This window comes from Tinamus guttatus, unplaced genomic scaffold, assembly GCF_059628265.1.
Source record: "Tinamus guttatus ecotype Peru unplaced genomic scaffold, ASM5962826v1 Tinamus_guttatus_pri_ptg000226l, whole genome shotgun sequence".
In the NCBI taxonomy this organism is placed as follows: Eukaryota; Metazoa; Chordata; class Aves; order Tinamiformes; family Tinamidae; genus Tinamus; species Tinamus guttatus.
In genome coordinates, this window is record NW_028288760.1 from 3,630,895 (window position 1) to 3,657,418 (window position 26,524).

General features: G+C 50.0%; 1 protein-coding gene across 5 annotated transcripts in view; it reads left to right on the plus strand.

The window, feature by feature from the left end:
* Positions 1–21,702, plus strand: part of DAB2IP (DAB2 interacting protein) — a 138,597-nt gene extending 116,895 nt beyond the window's left edge. For 3 of the 5 annotated variants that reach the window (XM_088525368.1, XM_088525370.1, XM_088525372.1), the window contains 9 exons: positions 1,447–1,591; positions 4,853–5,089; positions 6,788–6,989; positions 7,604–7,782; positions 9,171–10,044; positions 12,879–13,031; positions 16,156–16,358; positions 17,892–17,979; positions 19,739–20,196. In XM_088525368.1, coding sequence (XP_088381494.1) covers positions 1,447–1,591; positions 4,853–5,089; positions 6,788–6,989; positions 7,604–7,782; positions 9,171–10,044; positions 12,879–13,031; positions 16,156–16,358; positions 17,892–17,979; positions 19,739–19,906 — 2,249 coding nt within the window. In that variant the 3' untranslated portion in view covers positions 19,907–20,196. Of the gene's footprint in view, positions 1–1,446; positions 1,592–4,852; positions 5,090–6,787; positions 6,990–7,603; positions 7,783–9,170; positions 10,045–12,878; positions 13,032–16,155; positions 16,359–17,891; positions 17,980–19,738; positions 20,197–21,119 lie in introns of those variants that run through there. The other 2 variants (XR_015913399.1, XM_088525369.1) reach the window with 2 other exon arrangements.
* Positions 21,703–26,524: the final 4,822 nt, after the last annotated feature.

Consider the following 26,524-nt stretch of genomic DNA (forward strand, 5'->3'; position numbering starts at 1 on the left):
TAAGTTGAGGAATGGGAGATCATTGAGCCAGTCAAACCAGTGGACCCCACGAGATGAGGAAAAGGAGGATTATGTGTTTCTGCCTTGTAATGCTTTCTGTTTGAAGGCAAGTCTGTAACTAGATTATCTCACTGAATTTCTAAAAAGCCAGGAGATTAATGAAAGAAGACAATTTCGTAATACTCTCCTTCCAAGGCTCAATGCAAATGCTGCCACACTGGCTGCATCTATAGGAGGAGCCTGCGGTTCCTGCTTGCTGTTAGGGGCGTTGATTCTGTGTAGACCTTTTATCAGTGAAATGATTCATCTTTATGTCACAAGGCAACCCAATGCAGTGTGGTGCTTTCCTTTAAACCACGCAGCACGAGCGAGTAATAGGGCAGGATGTAACAGCAGGCAAGCAGAGAGGCTCCTGAACTCCCTGGTGGAGCTGCAGGTGCATTGGACAGGCTCTCCGGTACTTAATTAAATCTGTTTTGGCAATAGAAGGGGAGGAATACAGGCTGGAGTGGGCCGAGGCAGGAATTCTGATGGGAACTAGGAGACAACGAATGGAAACCTTGCCCAGAGCAGCCCCTGACCTGCAGGTCCCGGTGCAGCTCTGGGAAGCAGCGCATCCCTCGCTGTGTCGGGCCCTGTCCACCCTGGACACGGCCAGGCTGCTGGGCCCCCAGCACTCGCAGAAGCAGCTGGATCCTACCTGCTAATTCCCATTGGAATCCAGGCACCGCTGACGTGGGGGCGAGATGCTGCAGGGCAGGAGGGCTGCTCTGCTGCTCCGGGAGGGCGAGGAACAGCCAGCCAGCAAGCAGGAGTGCAGGGATACTAGGAGAAATATTTTAATCCAATTTTGTGTGATGCTCAGCTCAAAATAAACCAATAAAATTGTTTCTTTCCTTTAATTAACTATTTCTCCTGTGAATCACATTGGCTCATCAGTGCCAGAGTGCTGTAACAGGCAGAGTCTGCCATAGCAGGACATCTTACAAATAATTACACAACTTGCCAACATACTTCTGCTGGAGTAGCCCAAGGGAACGTTTCTGACATTGGTATAATCTGAGGGGAGCAGGGCAGGCTGAGGAGAGCAGTCTTTTGGCACACTAATTCTGATGCAATTGCCCTCAGCCATGTAGACAGAGCTGCCAGCAGGGGAAGAGGGTCAGCCTTGCTCATCCCAGGTGTGGGTGCCTTTCTGCAGGGCTTGCTCCAGTGCCGTGCGAGCTTGGGCGGCCCAGCAGGCTGCTCCCAGCAGCAGGATCCACGCGGGATCGTGCTGGCCGCCTGGGACAGGTCCTCCCCAGAGCCACCTCCCATCACCTTCCTACTCCCAGCTCTGTTCATTCAGTGTGACAGGGGCTGGGCTAATGCCTCGCGCTCACAAACTGTCTTGCTTGTAGAATCCTTCTCCAGTGTCTCCAAAATCCATCACTGACTGTTTTGCAGGGGAGTTTATCAAGGCTCTGTATGAATCAGATGAGAACTGTGAGGTGGATCCCAGTAAGTGTTCATCTTCGGACCTTCCTGAACATCAGGGCAACCTGAAAATGTGCTGCGAGCTGGCCTTCTGCAAAATCATCAACTCCTACTGGTGAGTATTGCGCAGCTGCCGCTTCTCTGCGCGAGCCCCTGCAGGAGCAGCAGAGCTGCAGAGCGGTGCAGCGTCGGCCCGGTGGTGCCACCCGCCTGGCCGTGCTCGCCCGTTCCTGCCTGCCGTGGGGCTTGGGGCTGTGCCTTGCTCTGGGCTAAGCTCCTGTTCCCAGCCCGCAGGGCTGGGGTGGGGACTTCACTGCTCCACTGGCACAGGGACTGCTGTGCAGTGCCAGGCAGTTCCCAGTGGTTCATTTTTGGAGGGTACATAAAGGTTCTTGCATTTAGCTGGGACAGGCTTGAATAAGCAAAAATAACTGCACTCAAGTAGTTACCTCTTCCTGTTGCGAGGTGGCTGTCCTGGCCATGCTCACAATGTTGTGTCTTGCTCTTGTGCTAACACAGGACTGGGAGCCAAGGGTCCACAGGTCTGTTACAGATGCTGCCTTCAAAGATAACTTGAAAAGGAGAAATGGACTTGCGGTCCCCTAAGGAATAAAAACAGTGGACTTCTAGTCTTTCTGCTTAAAACTCTGGGCTTAAGTTTCTATTCATGCATTTTGTAACAAAATCATTGTTGCAAAACATCAACTTAGAGCAATTTTGGAGGAAGTCCTTGATGATAAAGACTTCTTCTTGCTGCAGCTGCTGTATTGAGATCAAAAACTCCCTGTATGTAATGTAGGATACCCAATGTGCTCTCCTGGAAGCTCAGGAAGGAAGGGAATTGTTCAGGGAGAAAACAAGCAGCCAGAGTCTTATTCAGGCTTAACTACCCCAAATAAGAGAAAGGGCAGATTTCTCTGCAGGTAGCCTATACCTTATCTTGGGCCAATTAATAACTTTGTGACTGAGGAACTGCACTTACATGCTTTCCCAGGAGATTTTCACTGTTTTTAGTCACCATTGGGTTATAATTCTTTGATTTAGTTTCCTCCTAAAAATAATCAAAGCAGAACTAAAAGGTCAATCTAAAAATAGGCTCGAAAAGTGACCCAAGGAAAGTCAAGAATGCATGGAAAGTTTCTTACTCCAGCGCTCTCTTCCCTTAGGAGAAAGGCCAAAACCAGGGAGCTGCTGCTGTATCTGTTTCTCTCTCCGTCCATTGTGCTCAGTTGTTCTTGGGGATTAATTGGGCTGATGATGAGTGTGTGGGATTGGCCAAGGTATCCTGATGGCTAATGCTCTTGCTTTAAATAGAGAGCCCAAGTGGGCATGCTCATCTGCTGGAGAGTCGGAGAGAGGAAAGAGGTTTACAATAACTGAAAATTGTTATAATTATGACATAATTTGGACATCTGGAGAATTTCAGTGTAAGCAGAATTTCAGCTTGTGGAAGCTCGTTACTGGAAGGTTGGGTAATGAATTATGGACTCGTTTGTCACATAAAGCCAGTAACTGAATTCTATCTGCTGTTACACAATTAAACTTTTATAGTCGCTTGGCCTGCGATAGTGAACGGGCCTTCATGGGCTGCATGCACCCAGTGCATAATTTTCCGAGGTTTACTTCTCAGTAACTGTGCAACCTGTCCAGATCATTCAAGCCTTAAATTGCTCAAAAGATTCTAGTATTTCTGGGCAAGTACCGTGAAGTAAAAGGACTTTGTCCAGTTGTTTGGATCAAGCTAAAGACAGAGAAGAGCTTATCCAGCCAAAGAAATTGGCTGGCGTTACTAACAATGCACAGGGTAAAAGCTCCTGGATGTGCAAGCATGAAGCCAAGAGCTGAACATGAGGGCAGCGTTTGCCAGGTGCTTCCACAGAGACTTGCCCTTTAGGCCAGAGCTGGCAAGTGCTCGGAAAGCCGGAGCAGCGAGAGGCGTCCGTGCGCTCACCCCGCGCGCTGCCCGGCAAGTGGGCAGCCTCTCGGCCAGAAAGGCGGCCGCGGAGGCCTCCAGCTGGCCGGGGTTAACTGCAGTAGCCCCATCCCAGCCGCTGGCCAGGGCCGTGTCCAGCAGCTCAGATAAACACGGGGCGAGGGCCGTGCGCGCGGCGGCAGGGCAGGGGCAGCCGTGAAGGCCTGGCCACTCTGCGCGGCCAGCTCACAGAGTGGGGACAGAACTAGAGGCCATGGACACTTGGCTGACAGGCGTGTGGTGGAAGAGGGAGCTCAGCAGTTCCCAAACTTGCGGCAGTGCAGAGAGCCTGTTGTCCTTGCAAATGAGCATCTGTAGCCTGGGAAGTGGAGGCCACAGGATGGGAGTGCTGGCACCAGGAGGAAGGTCCGAGGGCTGGCAGAGTTGGGTTGTCCTCTTTAGTTGTTCCCTCATTTGAAAGCCGCCTGTTTTGTTCTTCCTGCTGCTTGACAGTGTTTTGGCAGTGGGCTGTTCAGTGCAGGCCCAGGACAGCATCTCTGGCAGCGGGACTCGCACGCTCTTCTCTTTTGGACTTGCTTGAGATTCAGCCCCAGGACAGTCAGGCCCAGAGAAGGGCTCCAGCTTGTTACGAGCCTGTTCACGCTGCTTTGCTTATCCCAGCTCTTCCCTGCAGCAAAGCAGAGAAACTCTCCTTTGAAATGGCCCTTTGCTAAGGTGATTTATAGCCTAAAATGGAGTCTGCCCCCCTGCCCACTCTGCTTGCAGCTCGTGGGTAAGCACGAGGCTGCGGGGCTGCGCAGGTGGTCACTGGGGCTGTCCCGAAGGCCTGGCAGAGAGTGGCCCAGTGTGACAGAGGCACTGTCGGCCTGGCTGCGTGTGGGTGTACCCGGCTGAATAAATAATAATGGGAACAGGATAAGGTGGGAGCGAGGAGCTGGGGAGGGCCCAAGGAGAAACAGGCAGCAAGTTCTCTGGTGATAAGGGCTGCTGCAGCTGGAGCTGTTTGCCCCATGAGAATTCTGGAATTGAGGAAAGCCAGGCTGGATTCTGTGCAGTGTTACCAGTCGGGAATAGCCCTGCTGAGGTTCTGCAGTTAGACCAGTCAAGGTGGTACTTGACCCAAATGCCTGAGCAAGAGTATTACAATTTGCACATCCCTCCCTCCAAACACCAGCTGTGTCAGTGCCCCAGGCAGGGGCTCAGATCCTTCACCCTGTGGTTTGAGTCTCCTTCTAATAGGAGCCCTGCAAAATAAGGGCAAGAACCTGTAACTGGTACAGGCAGTTGGGCTGTGGTGGCTCAACAGGGCAAGAGGGCTCAACCTTGGTACAGAGTCTGTGTGTTGAGCCCTCTGGCTGATTTGTGCCATGCTGAGCTACTGCTGTGTGACAGCTTGAACCCCTGGCATTGAATTTACCATCTCTGAACCTTGTGTCATTTCAGTGTCTTCCCAAGGGAGCTCAAAGAAGTTTTTGCCTCATGGAGACAAGAATGCAGTAATCGTGGCCGCCCTGACATCAGTGAGCGTCTGATCAGTGCCTCCTTATTCCTCCGATTCCTCTGTCCAGCCATCATGTCCCCTTCTCTCTTCAGTCTCCTCCAGGAGTACCCGGACGACCGCACTGCACGCACTTTGACCCTTATTGCCAAGGTCACTCAGAACCTCGCCAACTTTGCCAAGTGAGTCGGGCAGCAGCAGGGGCAGGTCCGAAGCTGCGCGCGAGGCCTGGCTGGCGGGCAGAGGGGCAGTGCTCTCCAGAGCAGCAGCTGTGCAGAGCCCCGTGCTGCAAGCCCAAGCCGCAAGGGTGCTGCTGCAAGAGGACTCAGAGGGAGCAGCAGCAGGGCCTGAAAGAAGTGTGAGATTGGGAAGGCCCTGGCACTGTCAGCAAGAAGGCCAAGCCGTACTGAGGTGCTTCCTGGCACTAGGGGCTGGGCGCTGTGCTGGCCACATGGCAGAGCCATGGATGAGGAACCCTGCTGCTTCTCTCCAATATGGAAAAGGCCTGTTTGTTATTCTTTCTTCCCCACGTCTCTCTGGGAGCTGTTCTCTCACTGCGAGGTCAGGGAAATCATTTAAGTTTCCAAAACAACACATGTTTTATGAACAGGAAAACAAGCTATTCATACCATACAGAAAAGCAGGCTGGGCCACAGCAGAAACACCCAGGCCGAGTCAGGAAGTTTGTCCCATAATTGCAGTGTTGGGCATGGCTGGGGCACACGCGCTACCTACCTCCCCCAGAGGCACCAGGAGGACCAGAATAGCACTGGGGTGCGGAGCTCAGGACCATTATTTCCTTCCAGTGTGCCCTGAAACCCTTCCTGTTCCTCCCATGGAATTGTCGGAACTTGGAGGGCATGAAAAGAGAATGGGAACATTATCTAAGCCCGCAGGCTCGATGGAAACAAAGCAAGAGATTTCTGAAAATCTTTTCACTGGCTGCAGCTCTGAGCTACTTACCCTGAGCTCTGATAACAGTGATGAGCTTTTGGAAATATGAATGGACAGTTTCCATCTAAAGCTTCTTAGATCTGGAAACTAGCTTAGCACGCACGCTTGCAGGAATGCATGCGCACACAGACACAGGCAGAAGAAATACAAGTGTGTTACACTAGATGACAGAAATTCTCCATATTCCTGATCAGTCCCTAACCAAAGGGTTTTCAGATTTTTAGCATTTTGCAAGAAAGCCCCACTAACTAAGCTGACGTTAGTCAAGCCGAAGTGATGAAGCTGAGCTCTCCTACAGACTGCACCCCGGCAGCCTCTCCTCACCCAAGCATTGTCCCTGTCACAGCGTGAACCACAGCTGGTACGACTGAACTGTGAGGCTTTGCTGTGCCCAAAGACACCGGAGAACAAAAACCGAGTGAAATGGTAGAATGGGAAAACAGGGTGCAGGGAATCTGAAGTTTCCCTTCTGGTGCCAGGCTCGTCAGAGGCTTCTCCTGAAAGACTGAAAGATGCAGCAGAGATGAGGGCCTGGATTGAAGACTCAGATCTGCCCCCCTCTAGTTTCCAATCTCCAGGCTAGTTTGGGCTGGGTTTTACAATTTCGCCATTTCCATTTCTCATGGAAAATCGTCATTTCCAGCAACCGGTAGCCATCCCCTGTCTCTAGCCTTCACACTTACTTCTATTGCTGATGCGCACCTAGCTGGGCTAGTCTGGACTTGATTTCAGTTTTGTTTTTAGTGAGGTCCCAATTAAGTGAGGAAGCTAAGTGCTTGCAAGCAAACCAGTGATCCCAAAGGCTTTGAAAGGGCTTAGTTGCTGGAGGAAGGGCTCTAGCATTCTCTGCAGACATACCTGACTGTTCTGTCGACTGTACCTCCCTTCACAGGATTTAGCTGAGATTCGTATTTCTCTCTTGACAGGTTTGGCAGCAAAGAGGAATATATGTCCTTCATGAATCAGTTTCTGGAACATGAATGGACCAACATGCAGAGATTTCTGCTGGAGATTTCCAATCCAGAAACCATCTCAAACACAGCTGGCTTTGAAGGCTACATTGACTTGGGCCGGGAACTCTCCACTTTGCACTCGCTGCTCTGGGAAGTCATTTCTCAACTGGAGCAGGTACCTGGGGGGAATGGCAGGGGCAGCCTTGGAGGGCCGTGCGGCTGGGCCACACCAGCCAGCTTCCACATGCCCAGCGGGCATCGGGCTGGGTCTGTAGCTGGTACTAATGTTACTAGCACTCCCATGCCTGCTGCATTATGCTGCAGGGGTAGCTTATTCTTCGCATCCCTCTGGGGCAGGTGAGTATAGTTTGTTTTGCTGTTTATCGCATTGCAGAGGAGGGGGATTAGGATGAGGCACAGATGGGATGAGAAGGCAGAGCTGCTCAACATCAGGCCTTTGGTCAATCCCAGCAGATTCAAAAGATTTATTTTTAATTAAAAAGGTTTCTGTCTAGAAACCTGAACCAGATCCAGCCATAGCTGTCTCTTTTTTTTCTGTTCCTTTAATATGCTTTCTGCTAGGAATGCTTCCACCCCAGCAGCAAATGGCTTCTGGAGCCACATGCCTGGGGCAATCCATAGCCTCAACAGTGGGGGTAAATGATGGAGAAAATTAATGCTGCTAACAAATAATTCACTGCAGATTTTGCTCAAAAAATGTCAGAATCCCACAGTTCTCTAACAGGAAAGCAAGATGTTGGTAATAATTCTACCCTCCTTTGTCTCCAGGGCATTGCAACAAAACTTGGGCCTCTGCCTCGGATTCTGAGGGATGTGAACTCAGCGCTCAGCAACCCGGCCTGCGTGCAGGTCTCGGTCACAGCTGATCACACTGCGTCCACTCCTAACGCCGGCAACAGCATCTCTGCTGGGCTACAGAAAATGGTGATAGAGAATGACTTATCTGGGTAAGAACATGAGAGGTGGCTTGTCCACACACCAGGGAAATACCAAATACTCAGCTACTACCAAGCCCCAAGCACCTCCAGGGACAGGCAAAACAAGGTGTAGTGTGGGGTTCCCTGATCACTGGCTTTCTGACTGCAGAGCAGGTCCTGCCTGTGCTGTCCGTGTGCCAGAAAACGTGCAGGAAGTGCAAGTTCTCCATCATGGATCCACCATGAGGCCTGCTGCTGGTCTCAGCCCTTGGCAGGTCTCTGAGTGAGCAATTTAGGGCCATGTGAGTCTGGACATTTCTCTAACCATTCTCAAGTTAGAGAGGCTTAATAAACAATTCCATTCTATTCTGTCCATTTTTTTTCTAATGAGCTGTGATTCACAGTCACCCAACACACTTTTTGGCCTAGTTATGTAAGTGTGTTCATTCATAGGGAAGCTTGGTCTGTCACAGACCTACAATGTTCTCTTCATGAAAAATGCAGCAGAGCACAATTAGAAAGACTGCTAATAACTTAGTTTGTAAGTGGAAACTACATGTTATTTAAGAGTTTAATTAAGAATGAAAGACAGTAATAGAGCTGGACTTGCTGTAATCAGAGCTTTCATCTCTAATGCTTCCCAGCATGAGGTATGGTTATTTAAATTTGAAGCTGTGGAGAATCTCTGACAATAAGCTCTCTCCCAAATACCTGCTTATAGTGCTCCATTTTTGATCACAGGCATATTCGTATTTTGCTACTGCAAGGCTCTTTCTTCTTACTGTCTTGAAATCAATACTGCATGAATGAACCCGTTACAGCAGGAGGAATGGGCAGATAACCTTCAGTTGCCAGGATTTAGCTATGCTGCTGCCTAGAAAGCAACAGCCAGAGCTATTATCGATAGTAATTGTTAATTATTTGCATCGCATAGATCCTTGGAGGCCTAGTCATGGAGCGAGACCCCGCAGCACTGTGCGAATACTGGACAGCATGTCCCCAGAGCTTCCTGCTTAGGTCTAGAACAGGGAACAGGAGAAGGGATGCAGTGACATACGCGGGAGATCACAGCCAGTGAGAGCAGCCCCTGGGAGCACATCCCTGCAGGGCTCCTGTGCACCGGGCAGCCCTGTCACACACACTCACGCCCTTGCTCACTGCTCCATGCTGCTCGTTCCCCCAGGGTGGGCCCAGGACTCCTCCGCACTCTTCCTCCTCTCTGCGCTCCTGCTGCGCTGTCCCTCTGCGCAGGCAGGGCCCAGCTGGGGCAGGGGACTTGGTTGTGTCCCTGCTCCCACAAAGCTGCACCATGCTGATTTCTTCTGAGTGATAATGTTTTCCTGCTCCAGTGCAGCATTCACAACTCTTCTTTTTTTTCTTTTTTGTTTCCTCTTCCTTACGCACTGACTTCCCTGCAGTCTCATAGATTTCACACGGTTACCATCTCCAACCCCTGAAAACAAGGACTTGTTTTTTGTCACAAGGTCTGCTGGGGCTCAACCCTCACCTGCCCGAAGCTCCAGTTACTCAGAGGCCAATGAGCCCGATGTGCAGATGTCTAATGGCAGCAAGAGTTTGTCCATGGTGGACTTGCAGGACAATCGCCTCTTGGACAGTGGAGCAAGCGCACCTGGCACTTCTGACTCCCTCAATGACAGCCAGTCATCGCTGGGGCAGCTGCAGGGCGTGTGGGGCACACGGACTCAGCAGAGCAGCGTGCCGGCCATGGCCACCGTGCGCCGCGTCGGGCAGACGCCCACCACGCCGAGCGGCGAGAGCGCGCCCGGGCGGCCCCAGCTCCTGGCGCCCCTCTCCTTCCAGAACCCTGTGTACCAGATGGCAGCCGGGCTGCCGCTCTCCCCGCGTGGCCTGGGTGACTCTGGCTCCGAGTGCCACAGCTCGCTGAGCTCGCACAGCAACAGCGAGGAGCTGCCCGCCAACAAGCACGGCTTCGCGGGCCCCGCCGGCAGTGAGGAGTTCAGCCGGCGCACCGGGGAGCTGGCCCGGCGGCAGCTCTCGCTCACCGAGAAGGGCGGCCAGCCCACCATGCCGCGACAGAACAGCGCCGGGCCGCAGCGGCGGATAGACCAGCCGCCCCCGCCGCCGCCGCCCGTCACGCGGGGAAGGACACCCCCGTCGCTGCTCAACACGGTGCAGTACCAGAGACCCTCCAGCGGCAGCATGATGTCCTCGTCGCCCGACTGGCCTGGCAGCGGCGCCCGCATCAGGCAGCAGTCTTCCTCCTCCAAGGGCGACAGCCCTGAGATGAAGCAGCGCACGATGCACAAACAGGTTAGTTGTGAGGCTGCACCCAGGAGAGGCAGCCTCAGCGGTGGCACGAACTGGGCCAGGGTCCTGAATGTGGGGGAAATACTGGCCATGTGGGGATTGCTGAATGGGAGGGAAGGTCACACTGGTTTTCAGTCACTCTGTCAGTGCGAGCACCATGGTGGCATGTGCATATGGGGCTGCACCTTGGCTCTTGCACTCAACTTGGTCTGAGAAGGAGGCCCTCCATGGAAGGGGACACGGGAGTGGTTGTTCCCCACGTTCCTCCATCGTGTGGGGCATCACAGCGTGGCTGCTGCAAGGCAGTAGCTGGTGGAAACACGAGAGCGATAGCAGCCCTGCCTCCGTCCTGCTCTACCATCTCGTCACTGCTTTGCCTCTCCATGCACAGGCTGTCATCCCATGCCATAGTCAATCCAGCACCATCTCACGGACTTGGACCAGGTCCTAACCTTCCGTTGTAAATAAAGAGTCTCTGCGCTGTTGTTACTGTTCCACCAGAGCTGCAGGGCTCCCGGACACTTCTGTGCGCTCTTACAGACCCCCCTGTAAGGGGACCTGGCAGGTGAGAGTGGTACGGAGCAAGTGCTTTGCCCATCAAGAATGAAGTTGCTGCTCTGCAGGGCTCTGCAGTGCTTCAGGTCTCACAGAATGTGCTGGTCTGCAGAGAAAGAAATTCTGCTACTTATGGTGCTAAATGTGAAAGCAGTGGGTCACAGGCCTAGGACCTTCTGATTTCCTGGCATGGGTGACCTGGTTATTCATTTTTTAGGGAACTAACCCTATGGAAAATCAACACAGTAGGGATTCTCACTGACTAAAGGAAGAGTTTAAAATGTAATATAAACCCAAAGAATATGGACAACTGGCAGGAGCTCATGGCATCTCACTTCGGACATGGTAGTAAGGCTCCTTGTAAGCTGAACAGTGCTGAAAGAGCAATAGAGAGCTGGATAACTACCCTGCCTTTCAAGGCAGCTACAGAGGCCTTTGTCAGTGCTGCCCATTAAAGGCTGTTTTATCAGCCTGATCTGGAGCTGTTCTGTTCTCAGGGTATTGATTCGTAAGCACTGACATTAGCAAGCATGCCATGTAGCAGCATTTGTATAACGTGGATCAATACTCATTAGGTACAGAGGGCACAGAGCTCTGCAAAGCAGCAGCCTGTTTGGTAGAAGAGTTTCTTCTAGAAAGAGAGCTGAGACCTGCTTGTGACCTTCGAAAAGCTCTGGCAAATTTGTGTTTGCAAATCTTTCATCCACCCTCTAAGGTTCCTCCAAGAGCTCAAGTCCTGGAAATGCTTCTCCTGCCCTTAATCTGCCTATTTTACTTTATGTTAGAAGCATCCGTAAATCTTAATGAAACTGCTTGTTCATAGTTAGCAGTATTTTATGTGGTTTAAGAAGAAAGTAATTCCATGAGGTGGCCATTTCCCGAAAACACTGCAGCCAGCCGGAAGCTCCCCTCTGCCTCTGTGACTTCATCTCTTGGACTGAGTTTAAAATGGGCTGGGCCACATCAAGCTCCTGTTCACTTCTTCAGATAAGGCAGAAAGAGGCAGAATGACTCATGCACAGTGGTCTGAGCTCTGTTAATCGTCAGTCTTGGGCCGCTGGTCCTTATGTCGCTGACATGAACCACGATGGGAACTGCCCATGTTCCTCATGAGCAAAAACCTGAGCAGCTGTCACAGGTGCCTGAGCTGAAGATGCAAGAAAGAACAGAAAGGCACAAGTCAGGGGATGTGACATTCCATGAGCCAAGTCTGAAACTTGAGATTCAAAATTCTGGAAATACAAGCCCAGAGTGGAAGATGGCATGGGAAATCTCCCAACCCCAGTAAGGTGCTAAAACCAGTCCCCACTCTTGCAGAGTGCTGCAAGGTATGTTCTGCTGCTGCTGCCAGGGACTGGGTTTCTTTACTGTCCAAAAAGAAGAGGAGGAGAACGGAGGAGACAGTCCCTTGTCTTTCTGACTTGTTAACTGGGTTCCTCCTGGACAGATCATCCAGTATGTGTCATGTTCAGCCTCAGAAACTATTTACCGCAGTTTACGACCAGCAGGATGGAGGGGAAGTAGCTGCAAGTTCACTTCTTCAAGGTTTTAATGTGTTTGGAGAATACTTAGGTGAAGATTCAGTTCGATTTTCCCAAGCAGGGAAGCAAAGCGGCAGCCGCGGCTCTAGCTCAGCGCCACGGCACGGCACACTCGGCCCGGCCCCTCCGCTTCCCTAGCTGCATAAACTAGTCCTAGCTGCATGTGAACTATAGAGGTGCTGAGCACTCAGACCTCTCCTGCCTCGTACCCATACAGTCCCGTCCAAAAAGAAATCTTTATTTTTGGAGAACGTACCAGCATGACCAAAAATAGTATTTCAGTTTGCAGATCGGCTTTTGTGTACATGGAATCTCCATAGCAATCAAAAAGGCAGCTCAGTAAAGCAGTCTGAAGAGTTGAGTGAAATCTCTGCTTGCCTGCAGCTCTACACCTCGACAGGTCACGTCTTCCTGAGGTGACAGCAGGACCTAAGAAACCAGGCGCTGTTAATTCAACTGGGTCCCCCCAACACGCAGCTTCATAGGACTGTTCTGTGGGGTGGCAGACAGAAGAGCTGGGCCTACCAAAGGGCTGCCTGGTGTTACTGACCCAAAATAACGAGAGGTGCATTAGCAGGGGTTGTTCATGTTCCCTGCCAGGCCCCTCTGGTAGCTCAGACCTGTTCACTGCTGTTTGAGCAGCATGGGAGAGGGCTTGGTTGGAAGGATATTCTCTTTCTAGCTTCACAACCTTTTCCGTTACAGGCTTTGCTTTTGTTATGGTTGTATGTTTCATTGTAGGCCCCTTCTCCTGTGAACCCCAATGCCCTGGACCGCACTGCTGCTTGGCTTTTGAATATGAACATGCAGTTTTTAGAAGATGAAAGCATTGACCCAGATTCCAAGCACAGGGATAAGCTCAGGAATAAGGACGAGCTCAGCCAAGCAGAAAAGGTAAAACCTGACTGGATTTAAACAAGTTTCTAACTAGAGAGAGGGCTTCCTTAACTGTTGTTTGCCTGAGCACGCTGGGGCGAGGCGGGCTGTGTGGCACCTCACTACTAAAATGTGGCTGATGTTTGTGATAGTTCAACCCACTTTTTACTAGCTTTCTCCTCCAATATTCTTGCAAAAACAGAAGTATGAGCCAGAGACTGAACAGATAGCAGCTGACCGAAAAAAAGCCCTGTAATTAGCAGACTCTATTTCCAGGTGTATAAAAGTCTTGAATAAGACGAGCACAGAAGGTAGAGCCCTTTTCCCTAGCAGACACGCCAGCAGACAGCAAATGAAAGAGAAGGTGCTGTCAGGCTGGTTTATCCTGCAGTGGGTTATTGCTGCATGTGGTCATTGCAGCGCTTCAGGAAGGGCTCAGTGCTCGTTTGAATCTGGAAACGAGCGTGAGAGGCTCTGCTCCCGCCCTGGAGCGGGGCAGGGGGTGAGGTGATGCTGACGAGCCCACGCGGACAGCAAGTGCTTGCCCGCCCCAGCTCGCGGCTGCCAACTGGGCAGGAAGGCACGCCGGGGTGGACACTGTGCATGCCAAGCACCGTCACTAACCGCTTTTCCTGGCAACCTTTCCTGTGAAATGGGCTCAACTTTTACCTGGTGGGCACTCGCATGGACCCCTCCACTCCCCTTCAGGCTGAGAGGCCGCTGCCCCATGGGGAGCGCCGGGCTCACCCTGCCCTGCACACCGAGGAGGTTGCAGTGTGGGGCCCTGCCCAGGCAGCCTAGACCGTGTCAGGATTATAAATTCTGACAGTATTGCAGCAAGTCCTCCCTGCCACAAGTTCAGATGTAGCCCCCACAGGAGCCTGGTGTCTCATTCCCATGCAGCATCTTTTGTTATTTTGTTGTCATACCAGTCACGGGCATTAAAGATCTTCATTAGCATAATCTTTCTCCCCATTACTGTAAGCCTTGAATAGTAACCAAGAATGAGACAAGTGTTCTAGAGACAGGAACAACTCCTACGGTCTCTGAGGCCTCTCCTGCTATCATTTGAGCTCACTTACGCTGCTCCTATTTTAAGGCTAGGGTAGGTATTCAATCTTTCCTGTTTGAGCAACTCCCTTCTGTCTGACTGCAATGCTTCTGCGCAACTCTATGGGTGTTTGTGTCCCCCATCACGCCAGGTTGTGTGTGCAAACTGTGGCCTGTTAGTGCTTTGCTGAAAGCTTTGCCTAAAGGAAAACTGCAGTGATCTGCTGGGACTGACTCTGCCCAGGCAGAAGGAGCTCATAGGTCATTCCCACTCTGCCTGCCGTGGCTTGAATGCTTTGGCAATTCAGGAGACCATCAACATGATACCTTCTCAATCCAAATGAGCCACAGTTACTTTTGCTGTCAGCCAGCCAGTCAATTTGTGGAGTGTTTTGTTGCTAAGACAGCTGTGTGGATTTGCATGTGCGGGGAGCTGGCTGAGTGGGACACGTGAAGCAGAGCGCCACGTTCCCCTCTCACAAAGAGCTGATCTTTTAGTAAAACTCCCCAGCAGGACTCCCAAAATTAGGACTCCACAAACAGGTTCATTGTTCGAACGTTTGCACAGGTGGAGATGGCCAGACCTATTAAAGGCCATACTTCAGCTAATGAATACAAAACGGAGTACATCTCTGTTGGCTCATGAATAACAATGTAGCCTTTTGTAGGATGCTTTAAAGCATATTTGAAAAATCTTCCTGAATCTGATCCCTTCTTGTCTCAAATGCTTTAAACAGCTTGTCAAAATATCAGCTCCATGTTAATTATTCTAAGGGTTATGACAGTTGAGATTTTTTTAAAACAACTTTCAAAGATAAGTTTTTGAAATATAGTCTCTTTTCTTTTGTACAGATATGCACTGGAATTTTCCTTTATCAAAGCAAGCTGTACTGTATGCAGTACTTCTGCAATTGCTGAATCCAATTTTACTGAGTTAGAAAGCTCTCTTTTTTTTTTTTTTTGTAATTGTTTTATGTGATTCTTTCACTGCTACTGATTTGAGCTCCATGTGTACAGATAGTACAATCTGTGGGGTTTTGGCTTCATGCAGCAGCTCTTCTCCCATTGAACCCTGGTTTGATCTCTGACTGTGTTGTTTGAAATCCTGGACCGCAGTGAGAGCCCACTCATTCAGTCTCTGATCAGAGTGCCCAGCTCCTGCTGTGCTGGGAGCCTGTTGACATCTCTTCCCTTCTGTGAAAGCTAAATCTGGCCCTGCCTTTGCTTCTGCGGGCTGCAGTCCACTGATGACTGGCTATATATTAGCTCAAATCCCCTACGGATGCTAGGTGGAATTAGAGCCACACAAGGGATAAGTGACCAAATGGAGAGCCATCTGGCAGCTGATGGATGGCCCGCATGAGATCAGTTTGACGGTGCCCGTGGAAAGGCTTTTACTTTACAAACCCAATGCACACGTTGCCGAGGGGACAGCCTCAGAGGAGGCTGTGCTGATGGGGGCAGCACCCTACGCTGCGCAGCCAGCGGGGCTGCTGCCACCCCAGGGCTCTGTCCTCCACGCCTGGGGACCTGCCGGCACTTCCCAAGACCTGTGACCGCTTTGCTGTGAGGCTGGAATGACCCACATCAGTTACTGCAGCAGGGTCCCCTGCCTGGCACAGAGGGAATCGGCATCAACAGCTCATGCTCGGCCTTCAGCAACTCTGAAGCACCCTATGTTTATTGCTGCAGATTGTGGAGCTCATGTGTAAACCCAAAACCCCACAAATGCAGCTTTTGTGCCTGCATTTAGCTCTGCACTGTTAGTTTGAGGAAGATCTCAGATGCATTTGCCATTGAGTCACTCTAACCTGCATCCTCATACGAAATGCCAAACTCTGCTAACCACCCACTCTCTGAACCTGCCAGTGACCTGCCAGTCCAGAGGAACGCGGCATCGCTCCTAACGCGGCACGAAGACGACGGCAGAAGTGTCACAGCAAGCAGGGTTATGTGGTGCAGTTTTGCAGATAGGCCAATGCAAGGAAAAGGGCAAGACTGGGTTGCAGGGCAATCCTGGCAAGGGCAGCGCTTTACTAGGTAACATGCCACGTATGTTTTCTCCTCCTCTGTCTGTCCTTGCGTACTGTAGTACCAGCAGGATCTAGTAGTGCTTCAGGACAAGCTTCGCATCTCCAACAAGAAGCTGGAAGAGTATGAGACACGGTTCAAATGCCAGGAGGAGACAACACAGAAGCTGATGCTGGAATACCAGGCCAGGCTTGAGGAAAGCGAGGAGAGACTCCGCAGACAGCAGGAGGATAAGGAGATCCAGATGAAGGGCATCATCAGCAGGTACAGGGAAGAAGGGGGTGTGAGTGGTGTGGGCCAGAGGAAGGCAGGTGCTGACGCCTGCTTCTCTGGAGGGGCGGCAGGTTTCCCGTGTGCACATCTGGTGTTTGTTCCATTGCTGCCCTTCTGGGTTACAGCCCCTGGAGGATTCCTAGGCTGAATTCTGCAGACCCTGAATCTTTGGGTCTCACCCAATATTGTCATTTGGGAGAGGCAAATTTTCTTATTTTCCTGACTCTCAGAGGCAGAACTTTGGAAGGGAGTTGGGGCTGGTGACCAGCCCTAGCTCTCAGAGATCTGGCAGGCTGGCTTTTCTGTTGTCTCAGAAGTAGATCTAATGATTGAGATGTTCTGATATTTAGCTGAAGATCTCATCACCATCCCATTACTCAAAAGGTGTGAATCTCTTCTCCCACCCAGGATAATGTGTTTATTCTCCTCTAGCCATAGACTTTTCCAGTCCAGCTAGATTCATCTTTACCTGAGCCAAGTGAACTTAGATGTTTCAATGTGCCTTCATAAATCAGCCATGCTTAGCTCTTCCTTTCCCTTAAGCATCTGGGCAGTCCGTTATAGAAGTGTCTAGAGAATTAACACCTAGGGAAAAAGATTCTGAAATACTGGTGTGTGTGAGAGAGGAAGCAGTGGCAATGACTGCATGTCTTTTCATGCTTGAATGCACAGCTGCAGGTACTGAGAGCACCTCAGTGCGTGCCTCAGAGTGCAGTTTCAAATGAGAGGGCTCAGCCTTTTATGGATGATGGAGGCTGCTATACAAGGGCTCTTCCAGCTGCAGGCTCGTTTCTCTGCTATTTCACACCTCTTGGTATTATGCTTCAGAGATGTACATCACCCCTTTGCCTCCTTCACTCCTCAGGTGTCAAGAACTAAATGAGGGAGTGATCTGAATCATTCTCCATGGGTGGCCGATTTAGATATATGTAAGACTAAGGCCTGGGCAGCTGGATGTGACAGAGACCAGCAAATGTAATTAATGTATTCTTGACACTGCATGCTTGCTACAAAAGGCCGTTACCTTTCCAAGTGTTTGATCCTTCTAAGAAGTGATCAAAGCAATCTTGCCTTAGTGGTAAAAACAGCCTCCTGGGTCCCTATCAAGCTGTGCAGGAGCTAGAAGCATGCATGGCTTGGCAGAGCTGCAAGACAGGGAATGGAATTTCCTCAATGGAGCAGATGAAGAAATGCTCTGGGGTGCATCCAAGGCACTCGGACAACCCCATAAGCTGCCCTTTGTTTGGGGGTGCTTTGGATTTGGGGGGTTGTTTTTTGTTTTGTTTGGCTTCTTGTAAAGAAACCATCTGCTTTGGAGCCACCAACTCCAAACCAACCTGTACTATCAGGACTATCAGGAGTCTGGGGAGGTGAGAAGATAGAGGGCTACGGGATCCTTCCCCCTGCCCCTCCTCCTCCTAGCACTCACCCTACCTTTTTAAGCAATACAAACCACTTTTCAAACAAGGCCTGTGTGTTCAGCATCCTAAAAGAATGTGTTTTTCTTGCCTGTTCTGCTGCCAGACTGATGTCAGTTGAGGAGGAGTTAAAGAAAGACCATGCAGAAATGCAGGCTGCTGTGGATTCCAAACAGAAGATTATTGATGCACAGGTGAGTCCCTGATGCCAAAAACTCCAGCAGCTTTCAGGGTAAGTCTGCCACCCTGAAACCTTCTGCCACGCAGCAGTATCAGGTCAAGCATAGCAAGACTGCCCTGCATGCAGAGTAAAGGCAGTAGCTGCTTCAGCCTTGGGTTGTGGCTTGCAGAACTAGGATTAGCTCTATAGAATCCAACAATAGATGGGGAGTGCATTATGGAAAATCTAAAAATATGGTCATCATCTCTTAATTTGTGTAGGTAGAGATCAATATATTCTCAGCAGCTAGACCTGAGATTTGCAGTGCTACTGTATTCTAGGATTAATTTTATAGACAATTTTAATCACTTGTAGGTCACCAGTCAAGCTAATTTACTCTATAGGTAATTTAGAAGTATTATCAAACAGTAGCAGACTTCTTGAAAAAGAATCACTGTTTTTCTGTAGTTTGTTCAAAGCTTGTAAATCAGCATGTTCACTTCTGCACGCAGGGAGAGCCGAGCAGATCAGGGGAGCCATTGGGATCTGTGCAGACTGAGGACTGCCACGAGCTCTCGCCAGTCGCTTTGTCCCAGGCTGGTGCCACCCTGTGTGTTACGTGCAAAGCTGTTATCATGAGCTCGCTACATCGAGAGTTTTTAGCTTTTAGTCATCTGAATCTGTACAACGTCAGGCATGGTCAGAAAAAGCTATGCACAAACTGCTTTCACTCCCTCTTGCTAATGGGCAGACCAGGGAAGGGAGGTGACTTGTTCAATGTCACAAAGAAGAGCAGTGGGAGAATCGGATTGCAACACAGAAGCATTTGCTCCCAGCCTTACAATATTGCAGAGTACCTGTAACAGTAGTCAGTGAGAGCAAGGACTTGCCATTATGGATGTCCTGGGAGGCCACGAGTCATTTAAACTATTAATTTACACTAACAAAATCAATTAAATGCTGACATAAATAACTATCTTGAGAGAGAATGAAGCAAGGTTCCCCTTTTGAAATCTAGCTAACAGCTACAGATAGACTAGAAATGGTGCAATGAATTTCATAACTGAGAATTAGATAAACTGCTTTGTCTCTATTTTGTTCAGGATTGATTGGAACATGATGAATTTAAAATGAATTTAGCTCTAATTCCACTTGTTTAAAAGCCCAATGCACTAAGAACCTCTGTGGGACAAGCAGCTAATCACAGAGAACTAGAAAGAGGCTCAGATAAGCAGCATCGCTCGGGATAAGAGCTGGTTTAATAGGGCTTGCCTGTTGCCAGTGCAGTTCTGAGAATGGGATGGAGACCAGAGAACCTTCTACCTGACATTGCGACAGGAGTCACACACAAACCAGCATATTAACCCCCAGGGACTGTTGCTCTTCTGCACTGGCCCAGAATTTTAGAGGCTTTCAGTGTAGTGTCACGGAAGGGAGCCCATCGGAGCTCAGACAGGGACCAGCCACAGCTGTGAAGTCTGATTGAGGCTTCTGTGTGTCGCTGGCTTGGAGCACAGCAAGAGCTCACTTGCCTCTGCTTACCAGATGACTGCTTGCTCGGCAAGCAACAGGTAAAAACATGGGCTACACACGTTTGCAGACCTGTTAACAGCAGTGGGTTTCAGGAAATAATGCCCTTAAAAACAACAATAACAAAAAAAAACCCAGCAAAAACACCAAAGAATGTCAAAGACGACGTCCTGGTGCAAGAGATCCCTTTGGAACTAGCTCTGGTATCAGAGTCAGGTCTCATGTATTTCCACTTACTTGTCCTTTTGCCTGTTTGTTTGCAGGAGAAACGCATTGCTTCCCTGGATGCTGCCAATGCACGGTTAATGAGCGCCCTTACTCAGCTGAAAGAGAGGTACAGCATGCAGACACGTAATGGGATCTCTCCCACAAACCCAACTAAATTGCAGATTACAGAGAATGGCGAATTCAGAAACAGCAGTAATTGTTAACGCGTGGAGGGCGCTGCCGCAGGAGGAGGCCTGGCCAGACAGACCGTGCAGCAGCAGGTGTGAGCCCCGGCTTCAGAGAACGGCTGCTCTCCCCCCCAGAGAATCCAGCTCCTCACTGCGAACCGCGCACTTGACTGAGCCTTTGTGGGAGATGCTAATGCCAGCACACTGAGGGGACGAAAAGACCGAGTGTGAGATGAGTGGCATAAGGAAACACCATATATTTGAGAATCACTGTCACTGTTGGATTTAAATCAGTGTTTAATGTTTAAACAAAGTAACCTTTTCCTTCCAAACTGCCCAAAGGACATGCCTCAACCCTCCCGGCGAGGAACAGTGCCCTTGTCACTGCAGTAAGCAAAGGAAAGGGAGCTGGGCAGAGCTGGTGGCAGGCAAGGCCCAGTCAGGGTAACTAGGGGGGGTGTTCAGTGGGCAGGTTGCTGGCAGGAAGGGCGGGAAGGTCTTGCTGGGAAAGTGGAGCCCAGCGGTACCTGAGCCACCCCTGAGACTCCCCTGGAGCGCAGCCCTTGCTCCTCAAAGCAAAGCCAGAGCTCAGGAATCTTTTCCTACCTGGCTTCCCTGAGGCCAATCTGACATTAACAGCGTGTGACTATCAGCAGGGCATTTACACAGCTAATTAGTTTTTAATTCACAGGGAGCATAGCCCCTAGGAGCGGTCAGGGCTCACTCTGCAGTGTGGTAGGTGTGTGAGGTGCAGGGGGTCACGGTGTCAGGGCACTGCAGCAGGATCTGACTGTACTGCTGGGGCTCCTCTCGTGGTGCCGGGATGGCCACAGGGAGCAGAGCCTGCTCAAAGCCACTGCATGCAGGCGGAGGGGATGGGAGCTGGCGTCTGGTGAGCAGCTTCTCGTGTCCTCTCCTCTTTCTTGCTTCTCTCACAACTAATGGGAAAAAGGAAGGACAGTAATTCCAGCACATTGTGCCCTACAATAAGCTCTACAATAACGTAAATATTGCCTGAGCTATGAATGAGGCACCTCGGCTGGATTTCGTGGAGTTCACTGTGCCAGAGGGGGAGTGAAGGGCTATGTGAAAAGGCCAGGCCTTGCTTGACAAAGGGTTCGCTACGGGGATGTCATACTCTGTGTAGAGGTATGTTTTTAACTAATTGTGGGGAGAAAAGCAGGCAGACAAACAAGGAAAGCCCTCAAGAACCATGAAGATCGGTAATTGTATTTCTTTTCTTTCACAGTATGCATTAGAAAAAAAAACAGCCCATTTTCTGGAATACTGTCCTCTTTAAATTGGGAATGAGCACTGCATGGATATTAACCGTCTCGAAGAATGTAAAACTTGGTCATAAGGGAGTAACCAACAGGAACAGCAGCCACCACCGAAAGCCCCCTTGTCAGGAAGCACTGTGCAGGCATAAGCCAGGATTAGACTTTCCAAACTGCTGAAAGATGCAGCTCGGCACATTGAGACACGATGTGCTCAGCGGAGGGGTTGCCTCCTTAACGGGGGCTTGTGCCGCTGACCTGCCGCCACGGTGTGTTTGTCCGTTTGTGTTCTCTAAGTTAGTACTTTGTGCCGCCCAGGCTCAGAGCAGGCCACTCATACCAAGAGCCAGAGGTTTCTCTGAGATACGGATAACAGTGTACAGGACATCTGCCAATTCCTCCCACTAAAGTTCAATACACTGCTGAATGCTTGTCCTGGCTCCTCCTGCCACGTGTCAATGTGCAGCCAAAGGGCCTAGGATGTTCACTGAGCTCTGCACAGCTTAGGTACCGTCTCCATCCGCACAGTACCTGGGCTGCCCGAGCAGGACGCTGTTTGCCAGAGCGCGCTGCGTTGCCACGCTGCCCCCCAGCCGTACAGCTCACTAACAGCGTTCTTCTACACGCAGCTCTGTTAGAAGGTAAAGATGCCTTTTTTCCTAAAAGCTTTTCTGCTCTCTGGACGGCCTGGGCCGAGTCCAGGGAGGCTGCACGTGCTGCAGCTGCAGTGCTGGGAGGAGTGAGCGTGTCGCTGTGCTCCGAGCTCTCCACACACAGCCAACGCCTGCAGCGCCCCAGTCTCACAGCACACCCCAAGGAGCTCCTCAGAGGAAAGGAATACCTAAGCGTTTATGGCATTTCAGTCACCTTTCAATTCTGGAGAGTTAGCACAGATGGCTTTGAAGAAGTTCACAAAACTGCCAAAGTTACATCTGGAGAAAGACCCAGACAGGTTAGGAGATGCACAGGGTACTGTGACCAGTTTGGTACGTACACTTACCTCTGTCGTTGTCTCAGAGTCAAATACACTGTAAGAGCCTTGCAAAAAGACTATTTTAAACTGGTCTTGCCCTGAGATGTATTTTTAGAGCTGATTGTTTTTAAGTTCTGAAATATTTGTGTTGCAAGAGATGGAAGTTTTCTCAAGGGAAAAATAACAGACAAATGGAAACACTAACAGGGCGTTGGGGGGGGAGGGGGGGCGGGTGCTTCACCAGGAACATGTTTCCATTCATACATGGAAATTTGAGGATGCAAAGTCAGTGCTCTCCACAAGAGCTGGAAAAAAGAAAACACCCACAAAACAATTGTCCAGTGCTGAAGCTAACACAGTACATTTCATGTTCTGTTCAACCACAAACAAGCCAAGGCACCTCTCCCACCCCACCCACTCGCCCCTTTTTTTCTCTCCCAGAGAAACTTCAGGTCAACCTCTAACTTGCAAATTGCTGAATGCACACTGTTGTGTCAAAAGAGCAGGACTTGACTTAAGTCTTTGTATTTTGAGCTATTAAATGCTTAGAAGTTCCCGAGCCAACACTTTCTGGCGTTGTTGCTTAGTTTTCTGAGCCCATAAGAAAAGAAACAGAAATGAGAATGAAGCCTCTTTACAGTAGAGGCCCGCCCCCCCCCCCCCCAAAGCCTGTTTTTCCCCCATGACTGCTTCACTTACAACCCTCAACAACTGGACCTAAATATGAACCCCCTGCAGAAGTCCGGGGATAGGTTCTAAGATCTAGGCTCAGCTCTATTATTTCAGTTTATGTTTCTGTTATTTATGAACTGTAAATGTGTGTGTGTGTCTGTGTACAGGAGTGCGCATGCCCTCGAATGTGAGTGAGAGCTGCAGGTGTGAGTGCAGTGTGGCCAGGTTCTGTGATTATGGCCTCCAAGCTGGTATGTGGCACAGCAATACCACAAACAAGTCACAGAGGTGCCTGCAGCACCGGAGTAAAGCAACCACTATACGTAATGTTTTGTGATCTGCTCCGTTTTCTTTTTATACTTGCGCTTTCTACAGTAAGAGGCTGGTCTAGTACAAACTCGTAAAAGTGTAAACAAAAAAAAAACACACTCAAATTTTTATCTTAATACAAGTCTTTTTATTTTTTTTTGGTAAATGTTTTCAGTGTTTACTGTAACGTATCTATCTCACTAACAGTTGTATATAGTAATTTACTTCTGGTGCTGCTTATTCGGACAGGATTTGGCTGTGTCTCACTGCTGTTCTGGAGAGGTGGACTCAACCTAGCAAAATTGGATCCAGGCCCAGGTTATGATTTCTGCCTCCTCCCTTTTGTGATCCGGGTGAAGGGGAGGGGACGGAAGTCAGCTGAGATCCAGCTTTGGGGTTGGCCCACCTCAACTAAAAAGAGGTTTTTTTTTTTTTTTTTTTTTCTTTTTTTTTAAAACTAAACACTGTAGTGAACACTTTTGAATATGAGCAAAGTTTTCTGAAAAGGGGATGGACTGAACAGTATCCCAAGGTCTACTGCAGACCGTCAGTCTCTTCATTTTGGCCAGCTATTAAGGTTTAAGTTTACTGCCAAAAGACTGGTGGGACAGAAATCCTTCCCTATGCCAACTAATTACTGCAGTGTACTCACCAGCCCCTTTTGCACCAATTTAAGCAAATACTGCCTCCATCCAAAGAGTCCTGTGCCACTCTGCATTGTCACTGGAGTCCGGTTGGTTCTGTTTTCTGGGTTTGCTCTTTTCTATCGCTGACTGCACTGTGCAGACACGATCTCCGCTGGCCTGGCACACAGTCAGGCAGGTTTCTCCAGGATATAGGACACAGGTTCTGCTACTATGAATGTTCCTAAAGGGAGAGGGGACTTGGTGGACCTGACTGAGGCAATACAGGCTCTCTTAGGAAAGCAATCAGCAAGTAATCACTTCCCAGGTTTAGAGTACTCAGAGGGTTTTGTCTGTTATTAATGTCCATAATGAGAGGCAATAGAAAAATGTACCAAAGCCTACTCTGTGACAAACAAGGAAAGGATTTTTAGTCACATGACCAGATTGAATTAATTCAGTGATTCATTCTACCAGGACAGCCATAAGGACTGGCTCATGAATGAAGTGTGCAAGGGGCTCATTCCCATAGCAAAACCAAGGCAAGGGGAGTAGTCCTGGGGACCCATCCCGAGGGCCATTCCTACAGACAGCGGTGCTCCAGCAGTTCCACCAAGCTCACTGCCCTTTCAGTAAGATGTAGCTTTGCCTTGAAAGCGTTAAGCAGAAAATGCAAAGGGAACAATTGTGACATTGCCCGTGGGGTTTCTGGTGCAGCACTATATCCGTCTTACCTGCAACAACTGTCATGTTCAACCTTTTCTGTAAAGTTTTGCATTCAAAGCAACCTATGACTCGGCCGCACCCTGGGCCAGTATGGGGCTCTAATCCCGGTCAGACTGCACAGCCTTAACTGGACAAGGGAGTGGGTACTGTCCAGCTCCAAAATAGTCTCTGCCTCTTCAGGGCGATTTCAGAGGAGACAGCTTTGCCACAAGGCTTGGACGGGTGATACCTGCCCTGCACGGAGCCCCAGCCAAGCCCTGCCAGTCCCCTACCAAGAGAACTGTTGCCTTTTTCTTTTCCTTGGGGGGTGAAGAGAGGGAGGCTGACAGAAGCCTGCAAACATGCAACTTGGGCTTTCCAAACCAAATCCAATCCCAAGGATGTTATCCACCACTCACAAACAGTCAAGCTTTGGAAAAGGGTGCCACATTCAAGCATAGCTATTCACAGGTTATGTGAGCTGTGACAACGCTGTAAATTCATGTGGTTCTGCATTCAACTACAAGTACCCCAAAAGTGCAGGCTCCATGTTCACGTATTCCTTTATCATACATCACTGTGTCTTAAGATATACCTCTTTCTCTCTGTATATCTGCTTAGGCTGATACTTGTTCCTGATAAGCAGTTGCTATGTTTTATATCCTCTTATAAAGAAGAAAAAGGGTTTTTTTTGTAAGTATGTTTAAAAACAAAACAAAAAAAAATGCAAAGTGAAAGTGTTTGCTGAATCTCCTTCAGCTCCTTTTAAACTATGTAATAATGTACAGAGAAAGTTGTTGGTGTTCAAAGAAATGTGGCCGTGCAATTTATGTACATTTGCAATTAGAAATATTAAAGATTTATTTAGATATTTTATATAAGTGTTCCACCCTCTCTGCTCATCATTTCCAGAGCATTCTGGCACTCTTTGGCCACACACAAAACAGCCAGTGCCACATTCCGGCCCGTGCCAAGCAGGCTCTGTCTTCCTGGAGCAGCAGCTCTTGTCCACCAAGCTGCACTGCCAGGCCAGGGCTCTTGGTTTGCTCCTTCTGCTCCCTGGCCCACTAAGACCTAGAAATTCCCAGCCATGTCCTTTGCACTACAGAGCTAGGAGGTCACCTGCTTCCTACCTGCAGTGGCTCTTATCCTTTATCCTGTCTTATGCCACAGAGCAATAGGCTTTGACAGTGATAAAAGAAAATGTGCAGTGAAACATTAATGGTCTTACCAAATGAGAACAGTTGCTACTTAAGTAACAGCTGAGCCCAAACCAATTTGCACACAAGACAGCAGGCTCAGTCGCTCTGCAGTGCCAGCTCCTCTCTGTGCTAATCGCTTCCCAGGTGGTTTGAGCGTCTTGCCTGTCTCCAGGCCTAAAGCGCCACACTTGGCCTTGGAGTTGCCATGCAAAACATGCCTGCCCCACCCCTCCCCCAAGGGGGGGCGGGTCCGTGCCAAAAAGCCACAGGGGATGGAGCAAATGAGGCTTGGGCTGAGAAGCAGAGACAGGTAAGAGCAACAGCTACAGCATGCCAGGAAGTAGCTCTAGGCCCGCTCCCCGGGACCTGCCCTCAGTGACCGTGCCTTCCTGCGGCCTTGCCGGAGCTGGGCCAGCACAACACGCTGCTCTGCAGCAGGCCCTGCGCGGCAGCAGCCACGACAGCCGGGCCCTGGCTCCTGCTGCTGCACACCCAGCTCCTGGCATCCCACACATGCGCCTTCTGAACGTGTCACTTCTTTTGTCTTACCAGGAAAAGTGCAGAAACTTTGGAGGAGAGTCATTAAAACCCAGGGTAGCCCGAGCACCTCTGCCTCATTAACATTGCCGTAATTAGCTCCTCTGAGAGAAGGAGGCAGACAGACTGGCTGCCTCAAACGTCTCAGAATGTGCAGGGCGCCTGTGGCTATTCCTGTGCTCGCAGACGGTGGCTCAGCAGTGACAGAGGCTCTGGATCCAACCCCATCCCTGGGGCCTGCAGATTCCCAACAGTGCGAGCATGCCAGGCCTTGGATCACCTGGCTGCCCTAGGCACACAGAACTGGCCCCTTCTTCTCCAAGCAGAGAAGGAAAAACACATCTAGGCTGAAGTCC